At 45.3% G+C, this 20,569-nt stretch overlaps 3 protein-coding genes and 2 non-coding genes across 6 annotated transcripts; 1 reads left to right on the top strand and 4 right to left on the bottom strand.

Annotated features, from left to right (window-relative positions):
- Nucleotides 1-238: 238 nt before the first annotated feature.
- Nucleotides 239-4,938, bottom strand: map6b (microtubule-associated protein 6b). The gene is made up of 3 exons (XM_088381335.1): nucleotides 4,168-4,938; nucleotides 2,876-3,092; nucleotides 239-2,039 (listed from the first exon to the last, which is right to left on the bottom strand). Exons 1-3 carry the CDS (start codon nucleotides 4,782-4,784, stop codon nucleotides 1,839-1,841), a joined length of 1,035 nt encoding a protein of 344 aa, XP_088237461.1. The 5' UTR covers nucleotides 4,785-4,938; the 3' UTR covers nucleotides 239-1,838.
- A 172-nt stretch (nucleotides 4,939-5,110) lies between these two features.
- On the bottom strand, nucleotides 5,111-8,636 carry thap12b (THAP domain containing 12b). The gene is made up of 5 exons (XM_088381334.1): nucleotides 8,288-8,636; nucleotides 7,880-8,000; nucleotides 7,612-7,719; nucleotides 7,497-7,533; nucleotides 5,111-7,341 (listed from the first exon to the last, which is right to left on the bottom strand). Exons 1-5 carry the CDS (start codon nucleotides 8,374-8,376, stop codon nucleotides 5,456-5,458), a joined length of 2,241 nt encoding a protein of 746 aa, XP_088237460.1. The 5' UTR covers nucleotides 8,377-8,636; the 3' UTR covers nucleotides 5,111-5,455.
- A 265-nt stretch (nucleotides 8,637-8,901) lies between these two features.
- On the top strand, nucleotides 8,902-8,973 carry trnap-agg (transfer RNA proline (anticodon AGG)). The gene has a single exon. It is a non-coding gene; the product is annotated as a tRNA-Pro (tRNA).
- Nucleotides 8,974-9,196: 223 nt separating this feature from the next.
- On the bottom strand, nucleotides 9,197-9,268 carry trnap-cgg (transfer RNA proline (anticodon CGG)). The gene has a single exon. It is a non-coding gene; the product is annotated as a tRNA-Pro (tRNA).
- Nucleotides 9,269-9,482: 214 nt separating this feature from the next.
- dyrk1ab (dual-specificity tyrosine-(Y)-phosphorylation regulated kinase 1A, b) lies at nucleotides 9,483-19,870 on the bottom strand. 2 transcript variants are annotated; one of them, XM_088381136.1, is made up of 12 exons: nucleotides 19,067-19,870; nucleotides 17,744-17,805; nucleotides 16,197-16,393; nucleotides 15,983-16,075; nucleotides 15,697-15,885; nucleotides 15,451-15,598; nucleotides 15,080-15,366; nucleotides 14,852-14,998; nucleotides 14,406-14,546; nucleotides 14,013-14,316; nucleotides 13,813-13,937; nucleotides 9,483-13,662 (listed from the first exon to the last, which is right to left on the bottom strand). In XM_088381136.1, exons 2-12 carry the CDS (start codon nucleotides 17,769-17,771, stop codon nucleotides 13,072-13,074), a joined length of 2,250 nt encoding a protein of 749 aa, XP_088237262.1. In that variant the 5' UTR covers nucleotides 17,772-17,805; nucleotides 19,067-19,870; the 3' UTR covers nucleotides 9,483-13,071. The 2 variants fall into 2 exon arrangements, with proteins under 2 accessions (XP_088237262.1, XP_088237263.1); XM_088381137.1 differs by lacking the exon at nucleotides 17,744-17,805.
- Nucleotides 19,871-20,569: the final 699 nt, after the last annotated feature.

The raw sequence follows: 20,569 nt of genomic DNA, 5'->3' as shown, positions 1-20,569 counted from the left end.
AGTCATATGGATTTTCACCAAGGATGTTGCTTTCACCATTTCTTGGTTAGAAATTTTAAGCATACATATGATATTTTTGTGATATGTTTGATGTATTTTTTTTTTAATAAAATCTTATTTTCTCGCTATTTATTAAGGTTGTGCATCAGTCACGTTTTTTCTAAGACAAAAAAATTTTGACCTCATTTTACTTACTTATTCCTGTACACCTCAAATGAAGAAACACAAATCACAGGAGTTGACATTCAATTTTTGTCTTTAATTCGAGTTCATTTCGAACAAGCTAAGAAGCACACGTACGCGCACACACACACACACACAAAGGTCAGAACACACGTCATCGTCTGCATCTGTTTGTCTTTTTGTCCCTTTATAGCTTTTCATCACTGTGATGAGAAAACGCTCAGAATAAAATGGATCCCAAAAAAAAAAAACATGAGGGCCTTGGGCACCAGGGCACTTTGTTGTCTTTGTGATATGGACACACACACATTTATACACACACTCACGCACATATGCAGACAATGAAGGAGTTTTAACGGCACACTGAAAAGCAAAATAGTACAAATATGACAATAAAGTTGTAATATTACGAGAAAAAAAGTCATTGATGAATAATTTTACTCGGATTTTTGCAAAATTACATTTTTCACTCTATGTTTTTGGGTCATAACACTACTTATTTATTTTCTCTCAATATGAAGCATTAACAATATTAAAATCCTGACATTTTTCTCGTAACATTAAAACTATCTTACAATGTTACATTTTTTCCTCTGTATTTTTGTGACTATTTTCTCATCACTGTATTTTTGCTCTTCAGTGTGGCTTTAAGACTCCTACTCAAAATGTCAATTATTGGCCTCATGGGTATTGTTTCTTTACATAATGCATTGAAAGCAAAAGACAACAATTTACTTTAAAAAGTACAATTTCGTATTAGTGTAAGACTAAGGGTGCATTAGGAACCACCTTGCTGGTGTGTATTTACTTCAGAGCTTGTACAGCCACTACTAGACTTATCGTTTTTTTGTCACTACGAGACATGCATATATAATTTCAAGAAGCACAGCATATATGGACCCTAAACGGCTCAATGTACAAGCGAGAATGCGTACTGTATATCGGGGGTGGGGTGAGGGGGGGGCAAAAAAGGGGCCTTGCATGCAAGCTGCAGGGAATTCTACTCCAATTGATTTGGTTTCTTAGCAACAAAACGAATGAAACTGGAGATCAGCCGCTGATGGGGAGGCAGTCGAGGCACAATAACGACAAAATCGACACTTTCATCCCCTGGCATAATGACTTTTTACAATCCTTGGATGTGTTCCAGTGTAAAGACGCCCTTTTGTACATGTACAGGACACATAAGCGTGGCTCTTCGGGACCAACGTGCAAATTAGGTGCTTAGCTAATCATTGTGAAAGCGTGCTATGAATAAAGTTGTATTGTATTGGATAACAATAGAAAATGCAATTTCTGGTAAAAAGAAAAAAAAAAAAGGGTGAATGCTGGATAGCTGAAGAAAAAACATGGATTAACGTGGCATGATATTAAATCATAAATGAAATGGAATGATTAAAATGATGGAATGATATGTTAGGAATATTGTGGAGTGATATGGCTGCAAAATGTGCAATGCATTTGTAAAAAAATGCGTGAAAATGAAGTCTTATCAAGTGAAATGGTGTTGAATCAACAATGTGTGACAATAAATCAGCGTTGAGGACACACACGTTTGCTCTCTTTTGTGCACGCACACACATTGACATACATGAGCTAAATGGGGGAAAAGGCAGTGGAGCATGTTGCGATTAGGCCCGAAGACGATGCGGCTGTTACTGTTTAGCCTCGGCCAGTCTATTGCTGATCTCTTTGTTCTTCTTGGTGATGCCCGCCTCTGCCGCCGCCGCGGCCGCATCGTCTTTCTTCTTGGCCGAAGCGGCCAGAAGCTTCTTCTCCTTGCTCTCCTTGGCCTTCTTCACAGACTTCCCCGTGGTCGTTTTCTTTGGCCGGATGCGAGTCGCCGATTTGTCCGTCTGCAACAACAACAAAAACACACCGGAATGTGAATTTAAAAAAATATATTTTTTGTTAGTTCGACTTTATAGTTTGAGCATGCGTAGCCTTAAGGTGTCCTATGGGGCTTAATGGAGGTTAGTGTAATGACACATCAACGGCACAAAAAAATTTTTTGTGCTTTTTCTTGCAGTGGGAGAAAGTGACACTTATTCCACATTCTGTTCGTCTTTGTTAGTGCAGTCAATGACTTTCTTATAGATGGTAAAAGTCGAAAAAGAAAACAAACGTCTCAGAAAGACATTGTGTCTTTCTTCGTGGGTCTTCTAGTGCTCTAATAGTATGTCAAGACTAGCATCACTCAAACCTGGAGGAGGTCCCATGGGGAAAATAAATGTGGTCGTCTCCAACTTATGCCTTTGTAGTATGACTCCACAAATATTGATGAATGATTCATTAAAAGAAATGAGGTGACGCAGGCAACCGATGGAGATCTTAATAATCTTAAGGTAGTGCATACTGTGGTTTTGTGTGTGTGTGTGTGTCGTCTGAGGTGAGCCTCCATGCTTTTCTAATGGAAACACACCTGACTAGAGCAGATTTAGAACAGAGGTGCTCTCAGCCTCTGACCCGTCCTACGAAAATGAGAGAGGGAGGGGCTACATGAACACACGTTGACACACACGCACACACAATATGGGACAACTATTTCTGTTATGGGTGGAGAAATTGAAATGGCAAAACCAGCCAACAATTTTAGAAGTAAAATATACACATTTGATTCAATTGGACCTCATCAGGGTTTCTAACAAAATGATCCTGGGAAGTGTGTGTGTGCTTGTAGGCGTGCGCTTACCTTGGGCGGCTCCTTGCCGGGCTCGCTGTACAGGCTGCGTATCCTCCTGCGCTCCAGCAGCTTGTTGTCAGCCGGCTGGGCCTTGACCTGCTCGCCCCTGTAAGTGGCGCTGTAGCTGGTTTCCAAGCTGCTCTCCTTCCCGGCCGGAGGTTTGTACTGGCACGCCGCCTTGATGGCCTTGACCGGTTTCACGTCCTTGTAGGCCTTGAATTCAGTTCTGCAAGACAGCGGCAACACAATGTCGAAGGCTCTTGCTTTGATTGAGTGAAGGCCGCCATGTCTCCGGGGAGCATTTTGCGTTTGGACTCAGCTGCTCATTTGGTTAACCGTGACGACACGACACGCTCTGTCTGTTGATTGACGTTGAATGTCCCCAAAGTGGTTCATGATTTATGCAAAAAATGCAACAAAAGGCATCATCGTGAAAACCACTTCTGGGATATTCAACTTTGAAGGTTCTTCTGGATGTATAATTATCGGCAAACAGGCAGCTGAAGCATGACAACATTCATCTCTGCTAATGAGCATCATTGACCGTCCACTGTGTAAAATGGCCATAACAGTCGTTCCACCTAATAAAGCTTAATTGCTCATCTTCTTATTCCAATCTGAAATGGAAAGAGAAGATCACATGGCTGACAATCTCCATGCAACCAACCTCACGGCGGTTTATTGAATTATTCAATCTTGGCCTACATTGCGTTCCTGCAGGAAGTCAACGCTCCAATGTGATTAGAGAGAGTCTCATTGGTGCAACATACAAAATTGATTTGATAGCCAAGGAGGGAGGGGCGGATCAATACATCAGACCTATCTTTACGGAAATCTCACTTATGGAGGTCATGGGGGTCTTGTAACAGGAGAATGTGCACTGACAGTAGAAGGGTGGAGGAGCCTGACTTAAACTCTGGTTGAATCCAATTACTTTTAAACTATAATTGTATTGTAATCTCATCTACACTTAGACAAGCTAATGGGGGCAATGTAACTAAATCTCAGTCAAGGCCATGATAAATAAAAACTATTGTACCTAATCATTACATTCTAATGTAACATTAGTATTAAAATAAAATAACAGTACATGTATATCATGTTTTTTTGCATATTAAATGGTAAATGATTAAATGGATATATATCATTAATACAGCACGTCATTAAGAGATGCGGATGTGGCGTTCAGGGACCATCTGTAAAAAACTAAAAATGAAATTCCATCATGAAATGACGACATGTTGAGCATCTTCTGTGTCCGTTAAAAGAAGAAGAACGTTGTGAAGATGTCTCGGCGTTACCTGTAGCTGCTGCTCGAAGTGCTGGTCTCCTTAATGTGCCTGTTGAGAGCGTCGGCGGCCGCCCTGCCTTTGCCGCCGCCGCCGGGCGCCTCTTGAAGGTCTTTCCTCTCGACGGACTTGTCCCTCCCGGCTGGCTCCTTCACCTCCTTCTCTTGCAGCTTCTCCTCGATCTCGCTTTTCTCCACGCCGATCTCCATCTCGGCGGCCACTCGCTCCACCTTCCCCGCGGCGGCGGTGGGGGCGTCGGCTTTGGGGATCCAAGGGTGGTCGTGTTTCTTGGGGATAGGCCAGGCTTTGTAGTCCTTCTGGTACTGGGTCACCGGGTTGAAGGGGCCGGCCGCTGGCTGGTACTCGTTCCGGGGTTTGCAGCTGGGCTCCGGGCGTACTTTCCACGCTTTGAAGTCTTGCCGCATGACGGAGGAGGAGGCATCTGGGCCGGCGGAAGCGGGCGGTGCCTTGGCGGCCTCCGGCTGGCTCTCCGCAGCGGCCCCCCTCGGCTGCTTATGCTGGACGTCGGAGTATTTGGTGAAGACCAGCGGCACGGCGATGTCCGCCTTGTCCAGCTCGCTCCAGAAGCGGTTGATGCAGCAAGCCCGCGTGATGCACGGCCACGCCATGTTGCTTTGCGTCCGCGGTGGTGCTAATGCAAGGCTGCTTGGCGGGCTTCCCTGCTCGCTGCTTCCCTCCTGCAGGATGTCGGCGGGTTCGACGAACGTGCTGAGGCTGCACGCGTCAAGACGACCACACCCACAGTTTGCACCTGAACGCAACTGCGTGTTTAAGCCAGCAGAGGGAGGAAGCAACGTTTTACTTTTTGGGGCGTAATGAAAGGACACAATTCAATTATCCCCCCACAAAATACAAACATGCATCTGCTGTGGAAATCTCAGTTGTCCCAAGGACAGTTAATGCCACGGTAAAATATAAAAATAGGACACAGCAATGACCGAAATCCAGAGTTTATTGAGAAACATCTTTTTTTCATATATATAACAATACTAAAACGATCAAACTTCATTGATCGTTAGGGAAATGTGGTGCCTATATCACAAAAACATGTAATACACAAAACAAATGCCTTAGTTTTCTGTACCTAACAAACTGGCAGGCAAGTGTGGAATTGGTGCAGCAGCACCTTCTTGTGGTCTCCCTGCTTTTCGACAGCAATAAAGTCACAAATTCAAATCATGGCAACGGACAATGTCGATTTTTTTCCGTGCTTGTATGAACTGACCTCCAGAAGGGTCATACAAAAAATGAAGTCCAGAAACAAAATGGAGGATGAGGCTCATTTGGCGGCCGCCGTCTCCTCCTCAGGCTCCGCCTCCATCTCAGGCTCGTCCTCGGGGTAGAGTCTGCAGTATTTGTCCACCATGACGTCCAGGTCGGGCTTGACGTGGCCGTTGACGTTGAGCACGGCGAGGCTGCGGTTCCAGAGCTTGGCGGGCACGGCGTCCAGGTACGCCCGCAGCCGCTCGCCGGCGGTGGCGCTCTGCTGCTCTTCCATCCGAAGCACGGGGAGCGTGGAGAGCACCTTGAGGAAAGCGTTGACGTTGGGGAAGAACTTGATGTCGGGCAGCTGCAGGGTCTCGTGGATGGTGGTGGGCAGGCGGACCTCCTTGCCGCGGTGCTTCCACTTAATGCGCCAGCAGTGCAGCTCGGCCGCCAGCGTCTCGGGTCTGGGCAGGTCGGCGCGGTACGTGTCGGCCGAGTTCTCCTCGCTGGTGTTGAACTTCATCTGGCCCATGATGGCGGGCACCAGCGACAGGCACTTGAGGACTTTGAGGTTGACCTCGGAGAACATTTCCTCCACTTCCTGCATGACGCTCTGGATGATGGGCAGCGTGACGTACTCGCGGAAGTAGGCCTCCGCCTGGATCTCACCCATGTCGGCGGCGCGCTGCCGCTGAACAAACAGCCTGGGCACGCGCACCGGGATCTCCATGGAGGTGGCCATGTTTGTCGCCTCCTCGTACCAGAACTCGTGGTACACGTCGATGTTGTCGTTGACCTCCACGAGCGAGTGCATAACGGCCGTCAGGCTGTTTGCGGCGCAGAAGGCGTCCAGAGTCTCGCCTTGGAGGTTCCGGCCGAACGCCCGCGTGAAGGTGAGGACGCTTTTCAGGACCACGGCGGTCATCACCATCTCAAAGTCTGCCAGGGTCTCAGCGAGGGAGTACGCGTCGGCCGCCGCCTCGCTTTCGAAGGCGCCGTCGGCATTCTTGTGGATGACGTCCAAGCAGGCGATGAGCGGCGGCAGGATGTCGAGGAGCACGTCAAAGACGTTGTGTCGCTCGGTCCAGCCGTGGCCGCAGGCCTGATGGAGCGCCGCCACCTTTTCGTCGCTTTTCTGGTAGTGAGCCGAGATGCGGGCGGTCAGCACAGCATGCGTCGCCGCGCTCTTGAAGAAGGAAGCCAACCTCCTGAGTGTCTCCATGAGCACCTGCACGTTGGGGAAGGGCAGACTGTTGGCCAGGTGGATGTTGAGCGCCATGCGTGAGCAGGGCATGTAGAGGGCCAACGGGTACTTCTCCATCAGGTGCACGGCCACCGCCTTCATCTTGGTGGCCGACGCCCCGGTCACCTTGTGCGCCTGCCCGCGGCAATCTTCCATAACGAGCCCCCAGCGATCAGTCAGCTGCGCCTCCAGACGCTCCACCAGCGCCTGCTCGTCGCCGTCGAACGGCACAAAGTCCAAAAACTCTTCGCGCAGGACGTTGTGCTGGTTGACGAAGCGAAGGAAGAGCGGCAGGTGCTTGTCGCCGGCAAAGTCCACCAAGTCGTCGGTGACCAGCGAGAAGAACCGTCCCTCCCTGGCCTCCATCAACACCTCTTCTCGCACCGTGTTCTCGCACACGTCCAGCAGTTGGCAGAGCTGCGCCGAGGTGAGGAACTCGCTGTTCACAGCCGTGGCTTCGAAGCGCTTCCTCAGGGCCTCGTCTCCGGCATGCATGCGATACTCCAACAGCGCCTGGAAGTTATTGGGCGCGTCGTCGCCGTCCAGGCCTTTGAAGGACTCCAAGGGGATGCACTGTTTGGCCAGCATCAGGATCACTTCAAATAGGGAGCGCAGGTAATCACGCAGCTGCTTCTCCTCTGCAGACATCTGCGGTTCGTCTGCGATCGGCTCTTCGGCGGCCGCGTCTTTTTGGGACTTTTCAGCAGATGATGCCACTAAGGAGTGAAGACGGGATAAATTTGCTTGGTGGTCAACTGGTTTGCACTGAACAGTTTTTTTGGGAGTGACTTTTTCAAAATGGCACACGTGTTTGGCAGGGCTGAATGATTTCGAAAAATAATGGTTTCCGATTCAGCCCTAATTCACTTACATCTTCGTTCCTTGATTCGTCTTAGGTCCTCCTCTGTCTACAACAAAAAGATGACAGAATAAGGAGATTACCGAACAGAAGATACCCTTAAACACAAATTGCCCCGCTCCCTCACAAGTTCTTTGATCTGCTTGCGGTGTTTGACGCGAGGATTCGTCAAGTGGCTGGTCAGATCGAAGATGGTGGGAATGGCCGTATCCTTCAACACCGTCCTGTAAGGGCTCTGACACAAACATACTAATGGGCCTTTTAACCGAGGTGTTAAAAGAACTTGAAACTCTTCCATTTTATTTTACCATTGGGAAATTGACTGAGAAAATGTCACAAGTACCTTTTCTTTCAAAATACGAGCATTCATGTAAGCACATGAATGAGGTACTTACTGTTTTGTACACCAGGGCCGGGTCGAAATGTTTGGCACACAATCGGTAATGTTTGTTTAACTGATCGGCCGTTTTGGCCTCCAAGTCCGCTCTGCGACAGTTTTCTACCCAAATTCGACATCTGCAAACACACAGGACTCACTTTTGTTGACATTACAATACATTATTCGATTACTGCGTGCCAACATAAAACATTACAAGATTAGAAAATGGTGGGGGGGACAATAATAACAATGTCGTGGAATGACACGTTTTTAGCTTTTTTTACTTTTGGGTAACCCTATCGTGTGCAGAAAGTTGTAATTATGACAACACATGAGTATGTAAATTAAAATGTTTTGCAAGCGTGAGTTGTGCTTCGATGCCCATATTTGCTAGTGTATATCGGTATAAAATATTCTAGCTTACCTTCCAGGGTCTCTTGGAAAGCGAAAAAAAGCCAAATCCGACTGTGTGCTCTTCCGTGTGCAGTTTGGGGCCGCGCAAAAATTCGGCATGTTTCAAGCTAATTCGTTAGCTAACTCGGCTAACAGTACTACGTTTGACTGACTTAAGTCACCCTATTAAAAATCGTTTCGTTCTGAAAGTTACATTTGTCAAACCAGACAAACTGCGCCTAACTGCGTCTTGGAGGACCGAGTACAACAATCATGCAATAGTTCAAAAGTGTGTCATTTGACGGTTGTTGAAAAGCGAGAAGCGCGAGCGGCAATCCCTCCGCTCACCGCAGCACTCCGGCTATTGATTGGATTGAGACATACAAGAGCCTCAGTCATTGGTTGAGTCAACAAGACGTTGACCAATCATAATAAACCTGAGTCCTCTTCTGCTTGACGTAATTTCTACGTCAGAGATCACAGGGTTTTCTCGCTGTTGCCAGCGATAGTTCAGTGACGTGTGATGACGTACACGTTTGTCTTTGAGTTTGATTCTTTGGATAAATACATAGAGACAATTCAGAACCAATGCGCAGCAGAGTAATATTTAATTTAAAATAAAAATTTGTGCCTACACTAACATGTGGCTCGTTGGTCTAGGGGTATGATTCTCGCTTAGGGTGCGAGAGGTCCCGGGTTCAAATCCCGGACGAGCCCTTCTTTTGCCGACACTATGCAAGTTCTTTAATTACATAAGCACTTTTTTTACAGTAATACTAGACATCCGGGTATTAGAACGTCATCTTAAAACAAAACCAAGAGCAACAAAGCGATTTACGGAAGTGATTTTTTTTTTTTCATTAAAGCTAAAACCTCCTTTTACACATAGGATTCGGCATTAACTTTGAAACGGATGTAACGTACGTGCAAAATCTGAAATGGGCTCGTCCGGGATTTGAACCCGGGACCTCTCGCACCCGAAGCGAGAATCATACCCCTAGACCAACGAGCCAAGCCGTCGATTACCGTACATTCTTGTTTGATGAAATTGATGTGGAATTCGCAAAACCAAAATTTGACGTATGCCGAACATGTATATGAACAATTACAACAAATCGCGGGTTTGCATGACAATAAAATCGCTTCAATGGCAAACTTCGGATTTTTACAGTATGTTGTAAATGAGACAGCTTTGTGAATAAGAATCAAAGAAGAGACACGGAGCATTTCAATTAACTTCTTTTTATATATCATACATAAGACTGTCTTAATATAATACAAAGGGCATTGTCATAAACACAGCAAAGTCTTGACTAGATCTTACAATCTGTGGATACATGGACTTATCCTTTTCCCCCATGCTGTTCAATTCTATAGTGCATGTTGCATGTACAAAAAAAAAGAGAAGAGTGGAAAAAAAAGTGAAGTATAAAATGGAGAAAACAAGGATCAATCCAAATTAAATAAAGAGGATTTCCACTTCTGCTGGGTGTTCAGATATGTCAACAAGAATGTTTGTGTCCAACCCACAAACGGAACAGGCATTTGAAAGATAGAACCTTATCTCATTTTTGAAAATATATATATACATATATATGTATATATATATTTCTTTTTTTAAACTCACCAACCATGTGCTTCTCATAGAACCAAAAAGTAAGGTTTGTGATGTACATGCACTTACAATATACCCTGTGAAAATTATTAAGGTTTGAAGATCTAGCGTTCCCTGTTTGATTCAAACCCTACCTCATAGTGTTGTCCTGATGCAGTCAAGTTTTTGCCACTAAGAAAAAACAGGAGTTCCTGCCCCAATGAATGGTCACCCAATTTGACAAACATAATCAACATACCAGCAGGAGCAAGGTAGTGAGTTCTATACTTCCTTTATTAAAAAAATATAAATATATACATAAATTCTATTTCAACTATTAAAAAGGGGCTGCATTTCATGACAACTGCTCTAAATAAGAGGTCAATCAGCATGATCGGAAATATAGGCGCACACTTACGAGTCACTGCAGTCAATTTTTTTGTCTTTTTCACTCTTTATTTTTGGAATGTTTAGTACCAGTACGAGCGCCGGCAGCGATCAAAACGGCCGACCGACGTGTCGAAAGATCTCAAATTCGGCGAGGGTGTGAACAAAAATGATTGCAAATTTGCAATTAACCTTGACATCCAGATAGACCTCCCCCCCAGTCTCAATATAGGTAGCTTTATATTTGGTGTTTAATGGGAGCGTGATTTGGCATATGGGTTTTGTTTTTTTTCCTTCGAAAATGTCACAACGGTATGACGTATGTATGTTTTTGTTTGAGCGTATACGTGTGAGCGGCCTGTCGTCCGTTTGGACGGGTGGCCGTGGGCAGGTTGTCTCCTCTCTAATTTCAAAGCTGGTCAAAATGAGCAAACGGAAGAAAGGGGAAAAAGAAAAAGGAAGAAAGAAAGCACTTCAAAATCCCTGATGTAAAAGGAAAAAAAAGTGAAAGAAAAACAAAACAATGTTTGGAGGACATGCGTGTCTGCCCAGGCAAAAACATGAGATGGCGGGCGTCCCTTTGAACAAGACAACAATCAAGGGGATGTGCCCTTTACCAACTACAACATTAGACCACTCAACACAATTATCCAAGCCAAGTTGACCAAATGTATGAAAGGCAGCAAAAACCCTTTGAAATAGTATGTAGGATGGGGCAAAAAAAAAAAAATCAAAATGGGGAAAAAGAAAAAAAAAAAAAAGAAGAAAAACAGAAATAGAACGCATTAGTCTCTTTTTTTTTTTTTTTTCTTTGTAGAATTTTCTTAAACCACCATCAGCTATCTCGCTACTCCGGAGCCTGCAGAGTAACTACCAGATTCTATAAACATAGCAACTTTTTTTTTTTAATCTTTAAAAGACTCCCAAAATAATCTACCAATTATGGAAACAGGTTTTGGTAAAAGGTGGCAAACAAATGTGGTCAAAGTGTACACAATAATAGCCTGAACAACGCTCTCCAGTTTTGCTAATGTGTATTTATATATATATATATATATATATATATATATATATATATGGCTGCTCAATTAATCAAATTTTAATCATGATTACGCTTGAGGCTTCAGACGATTTCAAAATTCATATAATTGAAAATTATTATTTGGGGTTTCCGGGACGCGTATGCAACTGCTACGCCCCCGTGGGTGTGGATCCAGGCCATATTCGAACAGGAGGAGAGTGTGTTCTTCTTTTAAAACATGTTCAATAAATACTGTTACAAACATGTTCAATAAACGCTGTTCCAATTTAAAAAACAGTCATGTAAATAATCGTAATTTTAATATTAAACAAATAATTGTGATTATGATTTTATCCATAATCGAGCAGCCCATATATATATATACACACATATATATATGTGTATATATATATATATATATATACATATATATATATAAATATACATATATAGGAGCTGTTTGTGTTGACGTCCCGATAAGATGTCAACGCGTGGTGAACTGCTACATTATTGGTTACAGACACCTATTATGCTATAAAACAACTGCTTTGGTATAAAAACATATCCAAAGGGAAAATAAATTTGTGTAAAATTCACAGCATAATTTGAGGACGAAAAAAGGCAGTCACTTAACTCTTGTTTTTTTTTTCTTCAGTTTCCATGTTTTTTTTGGGGGGGGGGGATGGAGAGACTTGTGCAGGTGGTTCTGATGAGGAACTACATGCAAAAACAAAACAAAAAAAAACAAACAAAAAAAACAAAAAAATAAAGGGCGACTCTGGGATAAGTTCTTTCCACTGAAAAAAGCCTTAACCGGTGACTAAGATTTTTTTTTAAGGAAGTCATGTTTAGGAGGTTGTTGTGTACAATAAGACCCTGTTATGTGGGGCCCTGCTGAAGAAGAAATCTTTGTCGATAAAGGCCTCAAATTACCATTCTTATTTACCTTTTTTTTTCTTCTAAAATGTTTTCAAGAATTAAGGGCTGTCTAGAGAGAAAAATAGAGAAAAGCCATCTTAATTCAAAATGATAATGTCCAGCTCCATCCCCAGTCCAAGTCCATGAGTCATAAGGCCAAGGGTTTATCTCGAACCAGCCACCGACTGTATTCCTTCCGCTGCGCTCGTGACGTCGCAGCTCGCGCCGCCGCTTTTCGTGGGGGGTGGGAGCTCGGGGCGTCTTGGCGCGAGGAGCGGGCGCCTCCCCCATTGCCGACCCGCTCGGCATCTGGATCCGCCCGTATCCGCCCGCGCCTGGCCAGCACACGCTTATAGGGAACTCCGCTGTCATGTCGAGTTACACAACACCGACTTAGCCACCGACAAGAAAGATCACCGCAAAAAACACTCGCCCTCCTCGTCAAGCTACGGGATTTACAAGCAGCTTCTTTGTGTGACATTTTGCTTGAGGGGGGGTGGGGTGGGGGGCGAAATAATGACAAACCAGTGGAACAGTAATGTCAGGCAAGCATTTGGCGGCCTAAACTTTGCGTGAAATGCTCCTCCTTGCCGCAAAATACCGTACGGTGGTGAAATGGTCAAATGGATGTCTCAATCTCACTATGGTTATTCCGCAGTATTACTTTGTGCCTAATGGTCGCAAAAGAAAAATCGGATGACAATTACATATATACTTCTTCTTCTTCTTAACAAAGGGTTTGTTGTTTGTTTTGCTTTTTTTCTCTGTAGTAGCGGTTCAGTGATATCTCCCTTCTGACGTGAGCAGCTTTGATTCTCAACACACCTTGTAGTAAAAAACACCACCTTAAAAATGACGCACAGGGGGGAACACACAGCCAAAAATGTCAGCGCAGTCACGAGCTGGCCATGGAACTCTGCTGCACACACACTCCAGTCATTGGAGACTCCTCCCGGTCCATGCCCTGCCTCATGCTCAGGTGGCCCTCGGCTAGGTAGTGGCCAGGCCCCGTGTTCGTGCCCATGGAGAAAGCAGGGTGCGCAGCCATGCCGGTCTCCTGCCGTGGGTTCGAGAAGGCACCTAGCCCCATGCTCAGCCCGCCGTTCTGACCAAAGTCGAGCGCTCCGGCGGGCAAATGGCGGAGCTGGTAGGCCTGGTTGCCGTGGTTCCCGGTGGAAGAGGAAGATGTCGAGGAAGAGGAGGCAGAGGAAGACAGGGAGGTCATGGACAGATGGCCGTGGACCACCTCCATGGAGTCCTGGGTCGACGAGCTGTGCGTCGGGGAGGTGTAGTGGCGCGGGCGCGGCCGCGTGGCCATCATGGGCCCGTGGTGGTGGTGATGAGCGTGCGAGTGGGGATGCAGGGCCTTCGGGTGCTGGGGGGGGACGTGGAAGGTGGTCTCCTGGACTGGGTGGGTCTCGCCGGTGACTGACTCCGGTACGACGCCGCCTCCCCACACCAGCGGAGGCGGGTAAGGCTGTCGAGCCTGCTGACAAAGATTGATCGCGTCATGTGATGCTCCGGTTCCAAAAAATAAGTGCTACGTCGGCTTAAGAGTTAAATATATCCAATTGACTGGCGCTGAACCCTTACTCAAATCCAATCAATATCGGAATGTAGTAGAATGTAGTATGACCTGTGGGCAGAGGCTGTCTCCATCGATGGCTGGCATGGCAGTGCCAAAATGTCCTCCACTGTGTAAGTGGTGATGGGTGGGGTCTGATCTCGCTCTGCCACTGGTGCTTGTTCCAGAGGAGCCTCCTAAAGAAGCCATCAAAAGTGTTACAGCAGTACCGCCTAAACAAATGCTCTTCCATTTTCTCAAGAGTCATGTACCTGAACTGGAGGAGGTGCTGGAGGTGGTCCCCGAAGACTGGGACTGCTCCAAGGCGGGGCTGGTCGACACGCTGCTGCTCGTATTGGTCCCCTCATCCGCCGTCTTCTTGAAGAAGCTGTGCTGCAGGGCATAGTAGGGCTGGATGCGGCTCTTGGGGTCATAGTCCAGCATCCGCAGGATCAGGTCCTTGAACTTCAAGTAGTCGGCGACAGCGTGGCCAGACTCGCCTGCCCGCCGCCCACCCGGACCCCCGGTCTCCACGCCCAGGATGGAGTGGAGCTTCCGCGAAGCTGGAGGTTTATACTGCCATGAAAAGAAAAACAAAATACAATTACCTATCTTTTTCCATTTTATTTGGTGGATTCAGAAATTGCGTAAAGATCACCGCTTACCCTTTTGCCATCTTTGGTCTTTTTAACACTCCATGTACCATCTGAAAGCTTCTCAAAGAACTTCCTGGCTTTTGGGGCTAGGTCCATTATGTGATTAGGTGGGATGCCGAGAACCTCCACTATTTTGTTCATCTGGTCCACCTGAGAAAGTCATCACAAATCAGGTTCAACACATTTCAAGACAGGCCTGGACAACTTGCACATGTAAATTGCGAGTGGTTATCAAACAAATTGTCAAAAAATCACGTACATCCAATTAAAAAGAGTCACAAAGGAAGAGACTTCCGCATCTGCCTGTGACTACTGCCCATAAAATGAGACTTTAATATTTAAATGTCCCACCACATTTTCACCATGACAAAAGGTGTGCAGGTATGGCGATATTGACCCACGTAACAAAACAATGGCCGTGGACATGATCTGTTGGATAATGGTCTTCCATGTACCTCATTGGCTCCACTGAAGAGAGGCTCTCCTGTATGCATCTCCACCAAGATGCAACCCAAGGACCACATGTCAATGGCCAGGTCGTAGGGCATTCCCAGAAGCACCTCTGGGGAGCGGTAGAAGCGACTTTGGATATACTGGTATATCTGCACGGACAAAGAAAAACAATTAGCACTTTGTATACATTTGGAATCCTGCACGCGGTCTTGACAAAGAGCATTAGGTACCCGTTGTCCCAGCTGGCACGAGCTGCCAAAGTCCACTATTTTGATGGCACTCCTCTTCGGGTTGCAGAGCAGGATGTTCTCGGGCTTCAGGTCACAGTGGATGATGCTGAGCTCGGGCGTGGCCAGGAACAGCAGCGCCGTGCATAGCTGCTGAGCGAACTTCCGGGTGAGGTTGAGCGAGACGCCGCGGAAGTTGGTATTTCGGAGCAGGTCGTACAGGTTATATGAAAGCATCTCAAACACGAGGCAGAGGTGGTTCCGAAACATGAAGTGCCGCTTCAGGTGAACTGTGGGAAAGAGACGGTTGCGTCCGGGCGTTACAAGAATTTCGAGTGCGTGACTGACCGGATTGGAAGCGAGTGTTTATTTACCTATGTAGTATTTCATCTCGGTGTCATGTTTATTCATAAGCTCTAGGAGGCGCACTTCAATCTGGGCTTGATTGAGGAAAGCTTTCTTGTTCTTGATGATCTTAATTGCAACCCATTCCTGCTCCGCTCGGTCGTATGCTTTCACAACCTAAAAAAAGTTAGACGTTCAAAGTTTGAATTAAATGACGACAGTTAAAATATTGATGATTTACGCTTAGCTAACAAACACGTCGCAGCAGTACCCACCTGTCCAAATGATCCTTTTCCTATCAAGGAATCAATCTCATATCGGTCCATCCACTTCTCCCCATTCTTGACGATGTAGTCATAGTTATCATCGTCATAGCCATCATTGAAGACCTTCCTTTCTTTTTTGTGACTGGAGTCTTCGCCCTGACCCTGTTGGTGCCGCCGCTTCTTTTTTGCATAATACACCTGAAGGGAGGAAGAAAAACAAAGTTTAGGGGAGGGGGTAAAAAAAAAAAACAACAATTTGGGATTCATGTCATTGCTTCCGAATGCTCCGACTGACCTCATTGATGTGTTTGTATGTTTTGATAAGGTCAATGGAGAGCTTCCTCAGGGGAGCTGAAGTTGGGTCACGAAAGCACTGGGGCATGTGCCTCTGAAGTATCAAAAAATGTTACATAACAGATCATAAATGACATGTTTGTCCTTTGGTGGACAATTCAAGCGCCACGGTTATTACGCGGCGCTTTGGAGCTACTTGGGATGTGTCCCTGTACCTGATTGGCAGTGAGCTGTGTCGTCTGGTCGCTGTACGGTAAGACCGTAACAGATTGGTCAGTGCTTGGCTGGTGGCGCTCACTGTACTGCTGGTGCGTATGGGGCATTGGAGCAGCCATCTGAAGACCAGCAGTGTGTAAAGAAAAAGAGGGCGCAAGCCGGACAGACGAAGGTTTGCATGCTGAAGTCTCTCCTCCTGCAAGACATTAGCACCTTGCCTTGAGTCGCCGCGCCGGCGAGGTATACCATCAAAACAAAGAGACGAATCATGACAATGTGTCATTACAATGCATAGAGGTAGTATTTACTTTTCACACACCACATACAGGACAATGTGCCCTGTATTCATAGATCACCTACTCATTTGCTTTTCCGACAGGTAAGCATAGATCTGCATGTGTGCTATTAAAAGAGGGGAAAAACGTGCAAAATTGAAACGTATGCAATATTTACACGTGTATTGAAATGATCGGTATGATACAGCCCAACTGGCAAATTTGCTGATAAAATGGGAGGACGATAGCAGCAAAATGTAATATATGCGGCAATATTAACACGTTGCTTTTAAAGCATAAAATTGAACGAGTGAAATAAATCCTATTGGTTGCCATGAGTAAGATGCAAGGAGAAAAAAGGGCAGCGCATGAGCAGGCTGCAGAGTAAAAAGGGGTGAAAAGAAAGGCCCGGCGTACTGTACAGTGAATCATCCTTCATTTTAAGGCAGAAGGAATGGGGGGAAAAAAATATGAAATAGCACGTTGAGCTATCAGCATCTCTCAGCACACAACACAATTCAGCAGCGCTACACAGTAACCACTATTCAGAATCCCAGCAACAGCACCTAATTAGCATAGCCTATCACCACAGAGATACAGCGTGATTTGGCAAGCCCATCAACGCACAGGCCAATCACAAGGCGGTATGCAAATAGCCTACTTTTGTTGCCAGGGCAGAGCGGCTCCCATTTTCCAATGAGAAAACAAGAAATAAACAAGAAATCAAATTGAACTTTGGCATACTTAGACGCCGCTTTCGACACGAGAGGCTGACGGCAAAATCGCCGCACAGCCCCAAAAGCTACACTCGCGACGAGAGCGTTGGGAAGCTGAGCCAGCCCGGGGAGCGCCTCAAAATACACGGCCAGCGACAAGCAATAAAGGCAGGCAGGCAGGCAGGCAGGCGACGGACGGCAAGACGAGAGCGCGCAGGCAAAGGCTGTATTTAAAGGCGCACACAAGGTGTAACACAAGATGCCTTCTGCTCCACTTATAAATACATACATGACGACCTGGTTGAAATAGAACGCCCCGGAACATTTCTTTGCAATTCTTCGACATGTTAGCTTTCATTTGCTAGCTTTAAAAAAACCACTCCAGGTAATCACCTAAAGCACTGAAAAGTTCAACTGCGCTGCATCTTTGTCCCACATAACAGCGTGATGCAAATTTGGAGAAGAGCACCGCGACAGGGAGGAACTTAACTTCACCGCTTCCCATTTAGTAGAAGAGGATATAGAGAGAGATGTAAACACACAACAACCGCTAACCTGGATGCATCTTGTGCAAAAATGTCATATCATCCTGGCAGGAGAGTCCAGCAGACAACCAACTACAAGGAATAAAAGCACATTATTATCACTAGTTTTTTTTTTTTTTATTAATGAGACGTCCTCTACTAGTTTTAGTTGGTTTAAGTCTGTCTATGGGTTGTAGGATGTCCAGCGAGTTGAGTTCAAACTTTAAAAAGTCTACTTTGGAGATATAAAAGTCTGCAGAGTAGATTTTCTTGTCTGTATGGACTGTAGTTACAATCACACAGATTGTTTGGTTTTAACACCACAATCCCTCAAAAAATTAGTAGCACACTGCTTCATTTTTTGGGTGGAAATTATCTTGATACATCTGTTCAGGACTGGCTGCATTTGAACAGTTCCTTTTCTGTCTCAACAATCCACAGAGGCCTTGAAGGTGCACTATATATATATATATATATATATATATATATATATATATATATATATATATATATATATATATATATATATATATATAAAATACAAAAAAATCATGATATCATATTAGTGACCTCTATAATAGGCCCCCCATCAGACTGCATTCCAAAATCTTAAACCAGCCCGCAAATATCCATCTATATATGTAATAACGACCGCGGCTGTGGGTAGCGGTGTACTTACAGACGAAGGGGCGAATTTCGTCATGGCTGGAAATTATTAGAACGCATATTCAGTGCTATTCTGGTCCCCCGTAAACGCATATCGTCCTTCCGATGGGTTTCGTCTAGCGATCCGATGCGATCCATCCATCCATCCATCCATCGGTGGTGGAAAGGAAGGCTTTAGCTAGTGACGCTGTGCTCAATTGAGCCAGCGGGTTGTTGGGGCCCACTCAGCTGGTTCGTCAACAAGTCAACGTTAACCATTAGCCAAGGGCTTCGTTGAATTAGCTCTCGGGCATTAGCAACATGAAGGCTAGACGAGCTCTCACACACATATGTATCTAATTCAACCAATCCAGGTTTGAAATAAAGACGTGCGTGTGTGTTATAAAAAGCCCGATCGCACAATGACACTGTAATACCGCAGGGTTAATGTTAGCGGTACCAGCATGACTCTCCACACACAGCCGCCCCCCCTTTTTTTAGAACGCCTTCGAAATGGAAAATAGTCCTCATTTAACACTTCGACTTTCAGCCCCACTAATGGGTTAGCTAGCCCCGCCATGTACCGCGGTTGAGCTACCGTTCACAGATCCATCATCGATTTTGATTTATACGTACAAAACAATCGGCACGAAGCACAAGGCTGCATCCCGTTTAAAAGAAAAACCAAATAAATGTAGTAGCCGCTCACCTCTGATGGCACGATCTTCATTTAAAGTCCAATAACCTGTATGATGAGGGAACTTATCCAGCTTGAGATTCTCCCCTCCCTTTGCACGGTTAGCGAGGAATGATCACGTTAAATCCAATCCGGCGTCCGTCTTCCGACGGGCAAATATGACAATTATTTGCCAGGCAGCTCTAATAAACACTCCATTTTGGACGGGGGATCGACGATCGGGAGGAACGTTACCATCAGCTGATGACTAGCAACATGCTAGCGTTGACTAGCACGCATAAGTTAGTGGCTAAGCTTTAGCGAATCGGGCTAGTGCTAGTTGACAAAATGAACGCGGCTAACGTTAGCGACCTGTCCCGGGCTAGCCTCGAGCTAACAATCGTTAGCCCCCGCCGCTAAATAAATGCTACGTCAAAGCGATTTTTACGCAGTCTTTTGTCAAATTCGCGTCGACCTCCTCGAGCGGCGCGACGGCGACGGTGGATTCGGCGTGTTTGAAAGCCCAAACGGACACCGCGTCCTCCGGTAATTCCGCTTTGGAATTTTGTGTCAATTTTCACAAAATGGCGCGCGGTCCAAACCTGCGCAGTGAACCGGCCCGGTGGACCACAGACGCGGACAAGCCGACTTTCGTGGCGGCGCCGCCTAATTATTTCTACCGCGTTAAAACGTCGGCCTCTTGATTTTCTTCACTCGATCCATTAGACGCATCTCGTTATCCGAAAACGTCAAATGTATATCCACTGACAGCATTATTCCGGCGGGAAGGGAGAAACATTTGAAAAAGACTGAAGCTGGAAGGGGGGGGGGGGAGAAAAAAAAAACCTCCTGACAAAATGGCGATGCGCTCGCTTGTTGCCATGGCAACTGTCAATCAAAAACCCAAAGTACCCGGATGCACCAATGACGAAGAAAATGTAACTGGCCAAAGAGGACAGAGAAACTCTTCCACAGCGCCTTATGCGTAACTTCATTGGATTTTTTTTTTTTTTTTTACTTGTGGCTACACTTCAGCAGACATATGTACAAAGACAAGTTTTATTAACTTAACGCAGCCATTTATATTGGAAAAAAAGCTCATTTTTATTTTTTTATAGGTGTTTTGTTATATTCATTACAATACTATAGCTTGTATTTTATTAGAGTTCAGACAGAAATACTATGTATTATAATTTCCCTTGAATTATTACAATTAGAAATTTGCATCTGAAAGAAATACTGTATTATATGGAAAAATAAGTGAATATTGTAAAAATGTGACATGTGGCGTGACTAATCATAGAAGTCACCATATATTAACAGAAGGTTCTCTTTAATTTGAATACAATATATAATTTTCTCACAACTAAGAATAGTATTGTTTGGTATTCGACTATTTTTCTTATTTACAAAAAACAGGTCTACTTCATGAGCTTGCAACTTGATTAACTGTTTCCAACGCAATACCTTAAGAAAAAAAAATCTTAAAGAAATCACGACAACCTAACAAAATTGCAGACGTGTGCAAACAGTGAA

The sequence above is a fragment of the Syngnathus floridae genome, chromosome 7 (genome assembly GCF_059516105.1).
Source record: "Syngnathus floridae isolate MCC-2025c chromosome 7, RoL_Sflo_1.0, whole genome shotgun sequence".
Classification (NCBI taxonomy): domain Eukaryota; kingdom Metazoa; phylum Chordata; class Actinopteri; order Syngnathiformes; family Syngnathidae; genus Syngnathus; species Syngnathus floridae.
The sequence above is the reverse complement of the archived record's forward strand: the minus strand, read 5'-3'. Positions and strand labels throughout refer to the sequence as shown.

Bases quoted from the DNA above. Each gene is read 5' to 3' on its own strand.
- map6b (XM_088381335.1), bottom strand. From the start codon at position 4,784: ATGGCGTGGCCGTGCATCACGCGGGCTTGCTGCATCAACCGCTTCTGG. The intron at 3,093-4,167 runs GTAACGCCGAGA...GCTGTCTTGCAG, and splicing joins ACTTCGAGCAGCAGCTACAG to AACTGAATTCAAGGCCTACA. The intron at 2,040-2,875 runs GTAAGCGCACGC...TTGTTGTTGCAG, and splicing joins CCGGCAAGGAGCCGCCCAAG to ACGGACAAATCGGCGACTCG.
- dyrk1ab (XM_088381136.1), bottom strand. From the start codon at position 17,771: ATGACATTTTTGCACAAGATGCATCCAG. The intron at 15,886-15,982 runs GTCAGTCGGAGC...TCCTCCCTTCAG, and splicing joins CATACAAACACATCAATGAG to GTGTATTATGCAAAAAAGAA. The intron at 14,317-14,405 runs GTAAGCGGTGAT...TTTTCATGGCAG, and splicing joins AGACCAAAGATGGCAAAAGG to TATAAACCTCCAGCTTCGCG.
- thap12b (XM_088381334.1), bottom strand. From the start codon at position 8,376: ATGCCGAATTTTTGCGCGGCCCCAAACTGCACACGGAAGAGCACACAG. The intron at 7,534-7,611 runs GTGAGGGAGCGG...TTTTTGTTGTAG, and splicing joins GCAAGCAGATCAAAGAACTT to ACAGAGGAGGACCTAAGACG. The intron at 7,342-7,496 runs GTAAGTGAATTA...TTCACTCCTTAG, and splicing joins ACGAATCAAGGAACGAAGAT to TGGCATCATCTGCTGAAAAG.